Source organism: Eucalyptus grandis, chromosome 8 (genome assembly GCF_016545825.1).
Source record: "Eucalyptus grandis isolate ANBG69807.140 chromosome 8, ASM1654582v1, whole genome shotgun sequence".
NCBI classification, from domain to species: Eukaryota; Viridiplantae; Streptophyta; class Magnoliopsida; order Myrtales; family Myrtaceae; genus Eucalyptus; species Eucalyptus grandis.
Genome location: NC_052619.1, coordinates 69,225,406 through 69,239,573, shown reverse-complemented (window position 1 = coordinate 69,239,573; position 14,168 = coordinate 69,225,406). Strand labels below are relative to the sequence as shown.

Genomic DNA, 14,168 nt, shown 5'->3' with positions numbered 1-14,168 from the left:
CGTCTGGTCGGAGCGAAGATTGAAAAAATTGATTTTTTTGGGGCCCCCCCTCCTCCTCAGTGTCCTCCTCCTCCGTTTTTTGAATTTGAGATTTGAGACGGCGGCGTTTTGCAAAGTAGGGTCAACGGCTTTGGATGATGGGGATTTGGGATTTTATTTTACCTTGGGGAAAAAGTAAATAAAGAAAGAAATCCACAGATTCGCAGCTTGGAAATGAAAGTCGCCTTTCCAATTCATGAATTCCCTAGTACGGCAGATATAGTTAGTTTTATGACTCGATTTATTTCGTTGAAAATGTAGATTATTTAAAAAAAACATATTCCTATGGACAGTCATCTGTGTCGCTTGATAAACGAGAAATATACATTTATCGGGCCTATTTGTTTTTATTTCAAATAGTGTCTGATTTTGTTCTTTTATTCTCCATAATAAAAAACGAATAAAATTTTTCGTTTGATAAAAATTTATTTTTGTTGTTCTCGGGAATAGATTTAGAATAAAATCAAGAAGTAAAAAATAGTAACTTCTTATTCCTAGGAACAATTCCTAAAATCAGTTTTTATTTTTTCTCTTCTTCTCTTCCCCTTTATTCTTCTTCCCTTTGGCTAGTTGTTGGACTTTGGCTATAACCGACGACTAGCCAGACAAGGGTCGGCGACCTCGCTAGAGCATCGCCGACCCCAGCAACATCTAGCCACGGCAAGATCGAGCTCGCTAAGCCACCTCTAAGTTGACGTCGCTTAGCGATGGCCCAACGAGACCGAGACTTGCTGGTGGCTAAGTGAGATAGGCCTCACCAGATCTACGCAAGGTCGAGCCTTGCCGATGGCTAGTGACCCTCGCCAGCCAAGCAAGCATCAGCTGGCCACCGGTGAGGCTCAGCCTTGCCCAAATCTGATGAGCTCGCCAGACATCGCCCTGGCCTAACAAGGCTCCGACGAGCTCATCAAACCTTGCTCAACAAGCTGTGGCCAGCTCAAAGAAAAAGGAGGGAGAAGAGAAAAAGAAAAAGAAACAAAAAATTTAAAAATTTACCAAACACATTTCTATCATAGGAATAGAAATTTTAAACAGTTATCAAGTGAGTTCTTTTGTTCAGAAATTATTCCCAATAGCAGAATTAGAAAAAATTATTTTTGATAAAAAAATTGTTCTCCGGAATAAAATGGTTACCAAACAAGCTGTCCACATAGATACTTATAAATAAATTATTGCTATCAATAATAAAAACGTTCTTCAATTGTTTCAAATGGTCGATCATTTTTAAGGATATGTTTATTGAATCATTTATTTTTCATAAAATAAACGAATCCTTAAAATAACTCAATATTCACAATGTTATTTGTTTTTTTTATATATTATGCGAAGACCTAGTGTATCAAAAAGAATATAGAATCTTTTATCTGATGAGTAAATACTCATCAACAAAATTCTCACTATGATTATAGTTACATCGGTATTAATGGATGCAAACCTTCACATCAATGGTGCGTGGTCACATGGACGGATTTTTCTCCTTGATTGACGTGGATCAAGGCCAAACTAATCACAGACCTAGAAAGATTATGAGATAAACTTGTCAACTCCAATCAAATTGATGCGACCTGCAATCAGTGAGGATTTGTCTCTATTTTTTCTACAAAAATTGCACAAAATTTGACTTTTTTTTTTTTGAGCAAAAATTCCACTGGACTTCAAAGGTAGCATATGGTAGCTTAATATATGGGTTTTTTGAGGAACAGGTTTACGATAGCAGTAGCGCCGTAAACCCCTAGGTGACTTCAAGGTTTTTTGGCGTAAATAGGTGACACTTAAGCGAAGGACCCAATATCGAGTTTTGAACTCTTCACCTCTTCGCAGTCGGTGGTTCAAATAGCATATGTTTATCTTCAAATTTTTGGCTATTATGCAATATCATTGCAGTCGTTAATTCTCGTTTATTTTTTTTAGCATGCGCAACTCACGTGACTTTTAAGGGGTAAGAATATATTTTCATTTCATTTTTTTCAATGAATCATCTCTCATGCCCCCCCCCCAAAAGGAAAAGGGAACATCCTTTTTCTTTTTTTTTGGTAAGGAACATCCTTTTATCCTTAATTGCTGTAAAAAAAAAAAAAAAAAAAAACAACAATGGGAGAAAATTATTTTAATTAAAATTAGAAATAATATAAATAATGAAAAAAGAAAATTTGATCAATATAGCCACTTTAATGGAACTAAGTAAGATATTTTGGGAAAAAATAAACATAAATTATCTAAAGAAAAAGAGAAAAGGCCTCAATAAAAAAAATATGTCAACTGACAAAAATATTGGTTACTTATGATTTGCAGTTAAAGGGTTAATTAAATTAAAAACAAATTGATGAATAAATTTTTTTAAAGAAATTATTAAAGGAAAATTATGTTCTTAATTTCACAAATGAAATGATTAACTGATATCTTAAAAAAAAAATTATTGATCAATTAGTTTTTTTTGCATCAACTGACCATTAGAAAATACAAAATGAGCTTCCAACCCTTTTGTTATTAAGGCCTATTTCCTTTTCCTGAATTGGTGCAATTGTAATAAATTTATCATAAACTAATTTTTTGATGAAGAAACTTATCCCTAACTAAAATTATTTTTTTCCGTAAATACACTATTACTACCAGAATCATTGGTTCCTCATGTTCAAATAGAGATCTCATAATCTGATGGGATATTCTCAACCAACTCTCTACTCATCATATACTTCCAAATGGTCAACTTTTAAAAGACTAGTTCAAGGAGTTTGTCAATACGAAATGATGTATTCCTTGCAGGCGGCCCAAGTAGAACCGATTTTCCAACAATTGCTAAGTTCATAGTATTTGGAAAAAATGCTTTAATCCTTTGCGGTAGAATTTTGAATTCTTTGTTCATTTGCCTTTCAAGAAAAAATGAAGATTTCAACCCAACAAAGGCAACTCATCCCTGAAAAACTAATTGAGCTCTCTCACTTTCAATGGGCATGCAGAGCTTTTTATGTCAACAAAAGAGCTTAACAAAAAGGAGGAAAGAAGAGATTGATAAAACTACCTAAGCCTCTAAGGGGCTGTTTTTTAACCAATTTAGTCCTGATTATGATGTTTTGTTTCTAGAATCGGTTTGTAACGTATTTGATAAAATTTTTGTTCGGGAACAAATTTGTTCCGAGTGGGGACAGATTGGGAAGAAGAATTGAGAATAAAATAAAATAAAAAGGCGATTCTCCATTTAAGAATCAAATTTTTTTTTTTTGATTTTGAAAGTCTCATTCTTTCCTTCCATCATCCCGTGATTGTCATCCACCACCGTCCGCCGCCGAGGCTCACCCCCGTTCGCCAATCCGGCGAGCTTGCCGGAGGCTCGCTAGGCCAAGGCGAGGTCCGGCGAGCTCGCCGGAGGCAAGCCCCGCCACCGACGAGGCTGGCCTAGCCACCGGCGGGGTTGGGCGAGCCTCACCCAGCCCCACCGAGGCTTGGCCTCGCCAAATCGGGTGAGGTTGAGCCTCGCCGGTGGCTAGGTGGGCCTTGCCCCACCCCGTCGAGGCTCGGTCGATGGAGGGCCGAGGGCCGAGCCTCGCTAAGAGCTGGTAACGCTCTAGTGAGCATCGCCAACCCTCGTCGGCGGTCGCCCTAGTGGTCGGCGAGGCGGCCTCGCCACATGAAGAAGAGGGCCGAGGAGAAAAGGGAAAAAAGAAAAAATTCGAAAAAAAAAAAAAAAGGAAAAAAGGGAAAAAAAAAAAAAAAAATTAAAATAAATTGATTTGGAACATAATCAATGAGCACGGTATCAAACACGGTTCTATTCTATAATAAAAAATTTTGGACATTTACCAAACGTGTTTTTTAGGGCTAAATTGGCAAAAAAAAAAAAAGTTTAGGAACATAATAAAAAATAATTATTTTGGTAATCGGTTCTCAAAAAAAAAGGAAAGAAGAGATTAATAAAAACAGCCTCTAAATCATTTCCTACAATGTAATAAGTTTCTTCTGCTCGACATATGAGCTTTGTTTTCATGTTTTGACTAATGCAAAGTTTGATCTCGAGGAAGGGTCTTGGCAACTTGGAATTCAACCTGAAGATCGCCAAAAAGATGGGATTTTGCATTCCTAATCAGCAGTGGAAAGTATTCCCATTTGCATTAAAAACGACATCTTCTCTCCTCCAAAAAGCCACATGCAACATTTTTAAAGCAATTAGTGCTAGGTCTCAAATTTACATTGATGATATCCTCTTATTTAGTCTTGATGAAGAATCTTACTATAAATTACTAGGCCAGTAAGGAAGATGGTGATAGCTTGGAAAGAAATTGAGTTCCTAAAAATCCATCTTAATGATGGTTTTTCCAATCCAGGGGAGCATATTGCTTACAAAAATTTCCTAATGAGAATTCGTCTGTCAAGCAAGTACAGTAGTTTCATGATACTGTAAATTACTTAAGAGACTTTTGTGCCAAAGATTTCAAAACTCAAAACATTGACTACAAAAGATGCTCAATAATGACCCCTAGGGAAAATCTCAAACCGCTACAATTAAGGCTCTCAAAGAGAAACTTCATAATTTGCCTCCATTGCAAATTCTTCTGATGGCCAAATGATCCTCCAATAGATGCTAGTGACAAAGATTGGGCAATCATTCTTTTAGAACAAATCGAAGGTAGAAGGTGTGTTTGCGAATGAAATTCAGGATGAAATGTTCACAAATGTTGAAATGCATTAACACTCAACTTTTAAGGAAAATTTAGCCGTTAAGTATGGAATCAAGAAATTTGAATTCCTTCTTATTGGCTTCTTGTTGAAAATTGACATGTCTTCCTTCAATCAAATGATAAGGTTTAAACAAAAGCAATTGGCTCATCCATGACTTCTCCAATGAGCCAAATGATTTTCAAAATACTCTTTGGAGTCCAAGCATATTAAGGGTCCGTTCGTTTCGCGAAAAATGACTTTCGGGAAAATATTTTCTATCATTAGAAAAAACAACATTTAAAGTGAGGAAAACGTTTTCCACTTTTCAAAAGTGGAAAACGTTTTCTATGATTTATTCCCTCTTACTTCTTTTTATCAATACATTTTCGTTTTATTTTTATGCTTTCTTTTTCTCTTTTCTTTTTTAAAATCGATTTTTAAATTTCTTTTTTTTTTCTTTCTTTCCTTTTCATCTTATTCTTTGGCGGTGGGCGACGACCGGCCACGGCGGCGTCGCGACCGGCCACAAGCCAACGGTCGGCGACCTTGCCGACCTCACCCCAAGCCGGCGAGGCGGAGCTCGTGGCTCGCCGGATTCGGCAAGCTCGTGGCGAGCTCGGGTGAGATCGACCGAGCCTCGAGCTCGCCGGATCTAGCCACCGGGGCTTGGTCGGCCATCGGGCAGCCGGCCATCATTAGGCGGGAAGGAGGCAGCGGCGGAGGAAGGAGGAGGAAGAAGGAGGAAGGTGGAAGAAAAAAAAAAAGAAAGAAAAAATAATAAATAAATAAATCGATTTTTAAAAATATAAATAATTAAAAATTTATTATTTTAAAAAAATATATAAAAAAATAAAATTAATTTTTGGTTAATTAAAAATATCAAAATTAAATTTTTGATAATTTTTCCCAAACAATTAAATGAGCTAACAAACGGTGGAAAATATTTTCCTCAAATTTTAAATTTGGCCGAACAGGAAAATAGAGTCATTTTCTGGAAAATGACTTTTAGGAAAATGTTTTCCGGAAACATGATATTTTTCGCGAAACGAATGGACCCTAAATGAGATACGAATGTTTATGTAGATCTCCTCTCCAACCCAAAGAAGATTCCTCATCGTTCATGTTCATTTCCAGAAGACTAAGTGGTGGATTTTGAACACGGGACATGAAGCCCATATTCCCTAGTAGAAAGTATTCTCCTTAAGTGCAAGAGCTAATCAAGTCCAATACTTCCTTTGATAATCTCACAAACCTCACGTGGGAATATCAGCATAAGATCTTCAAGAAATATGGCAGCCGATCTTCAATCAAGCGACATGCATCCGGACTATCCGTCCATTCATTCTTTGACTTATTCCTGGCATGATGAATTTCTAGAAAAACTCAAATGATTTTATTGTTATGCATTTAGTTGTCATACTTTTGCCATTTAGTTCCCAACGGCAAAAATGCAAAGAATCATCAGCCAAGAAATCGATCACTGTGGAAAATGCCACCATTTTGCAGAAACGTTTTGTTGGTTTAAAACCTTGAAGAGAATGGAAAGCGTTCTTCATAGAACAACTAAGAGCATGCAAGCTAGATCCAAATTGCACTCAATCATTTTCTTTTATAAGCCATGGTGTTTGTCAAACTAGACGGTCGGTACCCGATAGACATAGGAGTTTTGTCCTATAAAGCTCAAGATGTTCCCGTCATGCTTTACAAAATGCTCCCATTTTGTATTGGAGCCAATCTGAGAGTATAGGGAAATCCAATGACTCCTCTACAAGGCTAATCGCGCCATTCCCCAATGGCCGTACGACAATACCGATGTACCTTGGGGTTATTCATGGCATTATCTCAAGATCGAACCTTTAATTAAGGTTGCTCTAGCAGAATTTGGAAAAGGCAATCTAGGCCAACAATTATCATCACAGGACCCATGGGGTGGACCACTCTCTCAAGATCTTTTTGATTATAAATTGTCATCGTGTCTGGGGAATCACTCATCATTGATGAATGTGGACAACTAGCCCTAGCTCGTGATGTGTGGAATGCATCTATCTTTCAATGTGCACAGTTCTACAATGAACTTAGGATCTAGAGGTATCCCACCAAATTCTTATCAGTCTTCTCTTAAAAAGTTGCGACTTTGAGATCCTCCCATTAGGATTTTTGCGACCTGTGGAAGAAAGACAAAAGATGGGACTGGGAAGCTGCCATACACCATTTAGGAAAAGCAATGGAATTAAGATGCTAATGTCTTTCATCATCACATGATGAATAGAAAGTGTGTTTAAAATGGAGTCACGTCGTGATGACTCATGTGTCATTAATATTTCAGGATGAATCATGATAATCAAGTCAATGTTTTTAGATGAGTCATAGTAATGAAGTTAATCTTTTTAGGTGAGTCGTGGTCCTGTAATCAATGTTTTATGATAAGTCATGGTTGAAAGTCATAAGTGTGCTAGTGTTTTTTTTTTTTTTTTTTGTCCGTTCATTATTCTATTCTACTCTACACTCACTCTCGGACTTTTGCCCTACCTCTTGCGGGGGCGTGGGAAAAAGCACTCGAAACTTATGCGTCCCCACCCCATCCCCCTGAGAAGGTGGGGATTTGAACCCCTCACCTCTCCCTTCCATGTTGGAAGGGTGGCCACTAGAACGAATCTTAGTGGTTGTGCTAGTGTTTCATGAGGCATTAATATGCCCGTGTCACCAATGATATAATTCTATTTGTCTTTTTTCTTCTCTTATGCCTATAAAAGGCATGCTTTGCAAAATATTGAGGCATGGCTGGCCTTCGGCAATAAAACGTGCACTTGTGTGCTTAAAGCCATGCAAAGCTAATTCTCCATTTTTCTCTTCAAATTTTTATCCAGTCTTAAAGATCTTAGAAATGTAAGATAGCACCTTATCCTGATAGTATACTTTGTATTTGCCTTTATAAGGATTTTATGCATTGGAAACTGAGGCTAGAAAGCCTAATATTTGGATTGAGTAGCTAGATGCTAAAAGTTAGTCCCCATAGGGTAAGGCCTAAGAGAAGCTCCGAAAGGGGATTGAATACTTGCATTTACTAAAATTTTTGTTTTGAACATATCCAAACTAGTATATTTGTGATAAACACACCCTCCATCAAATTGTATTATAGCATGAAAAATCATAAAACTAGTAACCTATCACAAATAAAGGATAAAACCCCAAATTGGCACCTTCGTTAATTATCACATGTTATCAAATTCAGCAATTTAATAATAAAATTTGACAAAAATTAACGGATGGCAAATTTATTTCAAATATAGCAGTTTTGGGTAAAAAAATTAGTTTTTGACAAATTTATCACATGTGTAATATTTAGGGTTTTTTTGTGGTCAAAAACTTAATTTGGGATAAATTTATTATATATGTACTAATTTGGAGTGTTTGTGATAATAAACATTTTCTTAAAATATCTTATTACTTCAATTACTATTTTCTATCGATCGTTAATAGTTAATTTTGTAGTATTATTGATATTTATTTTTTGCATATTATTTTCTTTATTTTTTTTTTCATTTTTCTACATAAATTAAGTGAAATAGGGGTTTTAATATATAAAAAGTAATGAAATTACATGTTTACCCCCTTCACCATTGCGTTCGATGTATGTGTTGAATGAAAATATATCTAAGGATTGATAGATGTAACAAAATAAAAGCTCGGGTGAGTAAAATGCTATTTAGGGGCAAATGTGTAATATTCTTAAATTCGAGAGAGTTTTTATGTAATTTCTCGCCTATCATTTTTTCCTTTATATCATGACTTGAATAATTAAAGAAACAAGTGACTCTCTACTCTTGTTAGCCAAGACATGAGATCCTAAAAAAATTCACAATCCATAACACTTGTTATATATATATATATATATATGCTCTTTTGTGAAAAATAATGAAAAAAGACAAAAAGTAATAGGAGTAATATAAACTCTTTTTGTTTGATAGAAATTTAATAATATGATTTTTTAAAATAATGACTTATATTGTTGGAAATAATTAATTAAATAAAAATTATTTTTATTATCGACAATAATTTGCATTTATCTTCAGTGAAGATAAAAATATATTTTGTTCATTTATTTTTATAAGGAATATAATTGATTATCTTGATTAAATTCTTTTAAATCGTTTATTATTCGCGAAATAAAAGAGTCTCCCAAAAAAAGAAAATTCGTATGCACATATACATATGTGTATGTATATTTGTATGTGTATATATATACATCATGAAAAGGGTACGAGAAAAAGACAACAGAGAGAGCAGGAGAGAACGATATTACTTTTGGGTTTACAGAGGGTTTTTCACTGTAGTCCGGCCTCCGGTCGGAGGCTCAAGCCAACGAGCGATGAATCGCTCAGCATCGTCGTCACCGTTCTGGATGCTGTCCGACCCACGATTCATCGCATCTTCTGGGTTTCATTCCATCTGCAAAGCTGTTCATTCGGGACAAGATGGAGTTTTTCACTTCGTTTTCAGGTGATGAACTCGTCCAAAAATTCCACCTTGTTCTCTTCTAAATGCAGTTTGTTTCATCCGAAGACGATCGTGGAGAAGAGGGTTCGGAGAGAATTCGTGGCGTGCCGGTAGTTTGTATGTGGGTCGGTCTGGTTTGAAAAAAGTTTGGATTTTGGTCCATGTCTTTACCTTGTTTCGCTCGCCCTGCTCTTTGATCCCGTATGGGCACGTTCAGTTCTCTTTGCTCGTTCTCTTTCTTTCGCCGCCTTTCGTTGAACCCCGCAAAGGCTTGCGCGCGTTGTTTCTCAGCTAAAAGTGCTGACATGAGGGATGGTCTCAGTGGGTTCCTGATGAAAAGCTTGAATTTTTCCCGGTCCCGAGCGCTTGTCGTCTCGAACCGATCCTCCCGGGCCACTTCCAATTCCCTGGAGAATTCTCGGGCAGTGATAGAGTATTTTCAGAAACTCGGGTTTTCCGATGCGCAGATTCGGTCTTCCGTTATTGTCTGTCCGCAGATTTTGTTTGCTGATATTGGCAAGACCCTTAAGCCGAAGCTTGATTTTCTCCAAGGGCTGGGTCTCGTGGGTGCCGATTTGGGGAGCTACATTTCCAAGAGCGCGTCGGTTTTGTCGGTGAGTTTGGACAAGAGATTGGTTCCCAATGTGCATATCCTGAAAGGAGTTTTATTCAATGATGAGGACAATAGAGATTTGATTGTGGTTTTGCGAAGGTGCAAGTGGATAGTTTCTAAGGACCCTGAATCGGTTCTCATGCGCAACATTGCCTTCTTGGAGAGTCATGGGGTTACTGGGTGTCAGCAAAGAATGTTATTGAAGAGGCAGCCAAGTCTCTTTGTTGCAAAAGAGTCGAGACTTAATGGTCTTGTTTCGCGTGTTCTCAAGATGGGCTTTTCACTGAATTCTGGAATGCTAGCTTATGCGCTCTATTCAGTCAGTTGCATCAGTGTCAAGACCGTAGGGAAAAAAGTGAAACTGTTCAGGGACTTTGGGTTCTCAGAGGAGAATATCATTTTAATGTTCAGAAGGGCACCGACTCTGCTCAGGGTCTCTGAGGAGAAACTAAAGTTTGGAATTGATTTTTTTCTCAACGTCATGAAGTGCAAAAGGACTTTAATAGTTGGTAGACCCTCTTGTCTGATGCACAGCATGGAGGATCGTGTGATCGCTCGATTTAGAGTTTTGCAGGTTGTTAAGTTAAAGGGGCTAATGAAGAAGGATCCTAGTTTTGTCGCAATGGTGGAATTAAACGAGGAAGCATTCATAGAGAGATTCATATCACGGTTTAGAGATGATACAGAGCAGTTGCTTTTAGCTTACAAAGGTCATATTCTAGACGTATAGGATGAGTGGACATCTGATTAAAGCCTCGTAATATGTTATGGCATGTAGGAGGGCTAATTTGTTCAAGAATCAATTCTTTACGGGGGGATTTTCCTCAACCCTGCTGATCTCGAGATGGAGACCACTTGTTTGCCCTTTCAAAAATTGTGTTTAATGGCCGGCTATTCTTCTCTTGTCTTTTGATTAGCCACAATAGCTAACTTTTGTCCTCATTGTTTGATGGATGCTGTTCTCCAGATGGCTCTGTTGCATAAAGAACCCAAAGCTATCAGGTTATAGACATTCCAAATAGAAGCTGCAATGAGGTTGTTATGCTGACTGGGTAAGTGGTAAAGCATTTCTTTTACTGTTGCAGTCTTGGAGTCTACAGAGAAAGATGGCTCAGTTTAATGGTAAGTGTTACTGCTCAATGCAATACTGGAAGAAAACAAGTTGTGTCCAAACCATTCATGTTATGCGTTCATGGATAGTCATTTCTCTTTAAAAGTTTCGATGTATATTCAATTGTATTACTAGCATTTATTTCCAATTGAGTTGCAATTTTTTATTGCACTAGGCATGACTAGGCTTATGGTATTTTTTAAATTTCTCAGTAGTCACTGTAGATTCCTACGTTTTGATATTATTGTACATGAACAGTTCCTTTTTGCGTTTTTTCAGTAATCTTATTTTGATGAGAAAATTGGCATGCTTAATCTAAAAAATCGCTTGGAGGATGTTTTGTTTGATGTTAGCTGTGAGGAACTAACTTTTGCCAAGAGTCACTATATCTTTACATAGAGGAGTCTGAATAGGGAGTCCCATGGGCAAAATGTTACTTTCCTAACTAAAGTACGAGCCTTGGACATCATCATACGAGTCGTTAGATTTATCCTACTTCTGTCTAGATCTCGCTTTGCATTCTTTTTTTCTCCTTGCCCAATAAATGTAGGGTTTTTCATTTTATCTTAATTCTTTATGTGACCCTTTTCTGGTACGGTACTGTCTGCATCTTTATTTTGTGCTTGGTACATTTTTCTTCTTGTTTTCTTCCTTTTATCCCAGTCTGAGATTTTTCTTGTCTAATTCGTTTTCTTTCTAGAATTCCACCCTTGAAAAAGTAACCTTTTGATCATTGTCTGCATCTCAATGATGAATAGTGCCTTGTAAAAGTTCAGCTTATACAGGTCATAGTTCAATGTATTGTCTGTGACCATTGACCATTACTCGTGCAAAAGCTCAAGGGCTTTAAGCAAAGTGGGTTTAAACCTCCTAACATCGATTGTGACATTCTGCTTGTCTAAGTAACCCAACTTAAAAGCTTCTAAGTTACATCTATGAAATAAATATGGATTCTTCAAGGCCATATGGTCTAGTGGGAATTGCTCTATCAAAGTGCTCTCTTTTGTCCCTATCTTATACTCTAGATACCTTATGTTCATTTCCTTTGAGGGCACTCCAAAGTATGTTTTCGCAACCAGTTCTACACCGCCTAAAGGAACTACTTGTATCATAACCGCACCCTCAGGAAGGAAGAGAACATTAGTAAGTCCAGCTCCATGTATTCCCATCACCACATCACAAGAATTCATTATCTCTGCAAATCTAGCCACGTGTATGTCCGCCTCAGCAACAATCACTTCAAACCCCATACTTTCTGCTGTCTCCGCAATATTTGTAGAATTAGTGAATGATCGAGTCCTTTTCCTCGATATTACCAAAAGACGGGGCTTTCTAGTGTCGCCAGGTCTTAGTCTAACCGCATTTCTCCTTTTCAGTGAGTAGGTGTTTCTCAAAAACTCTCTGAAGTCTCTCATCGTGTAGGGTGACTTGGAAGGATCTATATTTAGCTCTCCATGACGCTGAAGACCCATGAGGATGCTTGGAAAGCAATGAACATCTTCTTCTTGGTCGATATTGATAATTGGATAGTAAGAAAGATTTTGTAAAATTGCTTGGAACTTCGTGACCCACCAAGAGCGGCAATCAGAAATGAGGAACTGCACTTTTCCATTAAAGGGCCTGGACGTCAAGTACAATGGAATTATGATATCACTGAAGTCATGGAAATGGTTTCCTGCATATCCTCCTGTGGAGAAGAGAATGGATGCGATGGTATGATTTTGGGTGCACTGAGGAACTTGTACATCCGAAAATGCTGGTATTATTGACCATTCTCTGACGTGATTCATTGCTTGTAAGTCTTTATTTCTTGCATATGGTCTTATTTTCCAGGAATTGTATCCTCCAAACAAATTTCTTTTTTCGGGGGAAGAGATGAAAACTGTGGAGGACTTGGCATTGATCCTCACTTCACCAGTTATGTTGTATAACTCTGATCTTAGGTCCATAACATGGCACGGTGGCTCTCTTTGCTTCATTGCATTTTCCGCCACTACAAGATTATTAGTGAAAAAATGAGAACCCCTCCAAACAAGACAAAGCCTGATCAAGGGAGAAAAACGCTTGCCATGTACATTTAGTATGATTACGTACTCAGCTGATTGGTCATTGAAGATGTTTTACTCTGGAAAACAGTGGAATTGCATCGTTGCTCCTGTTTAGCCATAATGTTTTCTACAACTGCAAGAGGTATGGACACATTTAATGACCCTTTCCAATTGACAACTGCAGAATCACAGGAAAAGCAAGTAAAGTTCATGTATCCTAAATGATTGCTTCAGAAAATTTGCCAAACACTGAGAATGCGGCATCTAATTGTACATCATCTACTGGAGCATGGGGTCAGAATTATGGCATGTTAGGAGACTTAGGTTGAGAACTTAAGACGTTGGCTTGTGACTGTTTCAGTTCTTGCAAGAAACAAGGTGGGGATTACTCACGCGTCAGTGAAGGACCCAGGTAAGGCCTGAACCTGAAGACAGCGCAGAAGCTCAACACAAGGAATGAGCAAGCGACAAATGCTCCATACACCAACTTCTTCCGCTTGAACCTGCCAAAGCTTTTCGCAATGATCGCACCGTGCATCATCTCGGCTTGGACTAAGTAGCAAACGCCAGAGAGTAGAAACGTCTGATCATGTGTTTGATTGTATGAAACCCTCTTCTCAAGGAGAGGCCGGTTTCTCAAATATGATGACCATGAAGCAGGCCTTAAGATGCCATTTATGTAGGCGGAGTTGAAGTTGAATTGTTCTTTCTAGGTGATGACTTGTTGCTCTTCACGTCCTTAAACTCTCTATGGTTGTATAGTCGATTATTATTTTCTGATAATGATGGTTGAGAGGGACATATCTATACGACCGAGCAAGTTGCTTAAATTCTCATGGATAATTTGAGAATAATGGGCCGACGTGTACTCTACTACGGCCATTAATTAGAAGAAGTTGACTTGTGAGAGATATTATTGTAAACCACTAAACCCATAATAATCAACACCTTTGCAAGACTTCTACTGACCAGGGACTAATGTCAGGGATATAAAGTTTATAAAGTTGTGAGTAAATTGAAATGGGATTCAGACACAGGGAGCATATTAAGATATCTACTATGAAATTTGTCATATAATTTTCCAACCACTTCTACATATTAGTCTTTGAATTTTGTTGGGAGTTTACAAGAAGCTGCACGGTTTTTGTTAGTGCTAAGATATCAAATATTGCTCGTTTTTTTTTTTTGGGAAGTCTCCCCTATTCTA

The 14,168-nt window shown here is 37.6% G+C and overlaps 1 protein-coding gene and 1 long non-coding RNA gene across 9 annotated transcripts; both read left to right on the top strand.

Annotated features, from left to right (window-relative positions):
• Nucleotides 1-9,058: 9,058 nt before the first annotated feature.
• Nucleotides 9,059-13,766, top strand: LOC104415821. Its single transcript, XR_720484.3, has 2 exons — nucleotides 9,059-9,192; nucleotides 10,770-13,766. It is a non-coding gene; the product is annotated as an uncharacterized LOC104415821 (long non-coding RNA).
• LOC104415820 (transcription termination factor MTERF4, chloroplastic) lies at nucleotides 9,190-13,649 on the top strand. 8 transcript variants are annotated; one of them, XM_039300621.1, is made up of 2 exons: nucleotides 9,190-10,854; nucleotides 12,336-13,649. In XM_039300621.1, the coding sequence occupies exon 1, from the start codon at nucleotides 9,393-9,395 to the stop codon at nucleotides 10,530-10,532; it is 1,140 nt and encodes a 379-aa protein (XP_039156555.1). In that variant the 5' UTR covers nucleotides 9,190-9,392; the 3' UTR covers nucleotides 10,533-10,854; nucleotides 12,336-13,649. The 8 variants fall into 8 exon arrangements, with proteins under 8 accessions (XP_039156555.1, XP_010025496.2, XP_039156558.1 ...); XM_010027194.3 differs by having other exon boundaries at nucleotides 9,190-10,924; XM_039300624.1 differs by having other exon boundaries at nucleotides 9,190-12,672; nucleotides 13,323-13,649.
• Nucleotides 13,767-14,168: the final 402 nt, after the last annotated feature.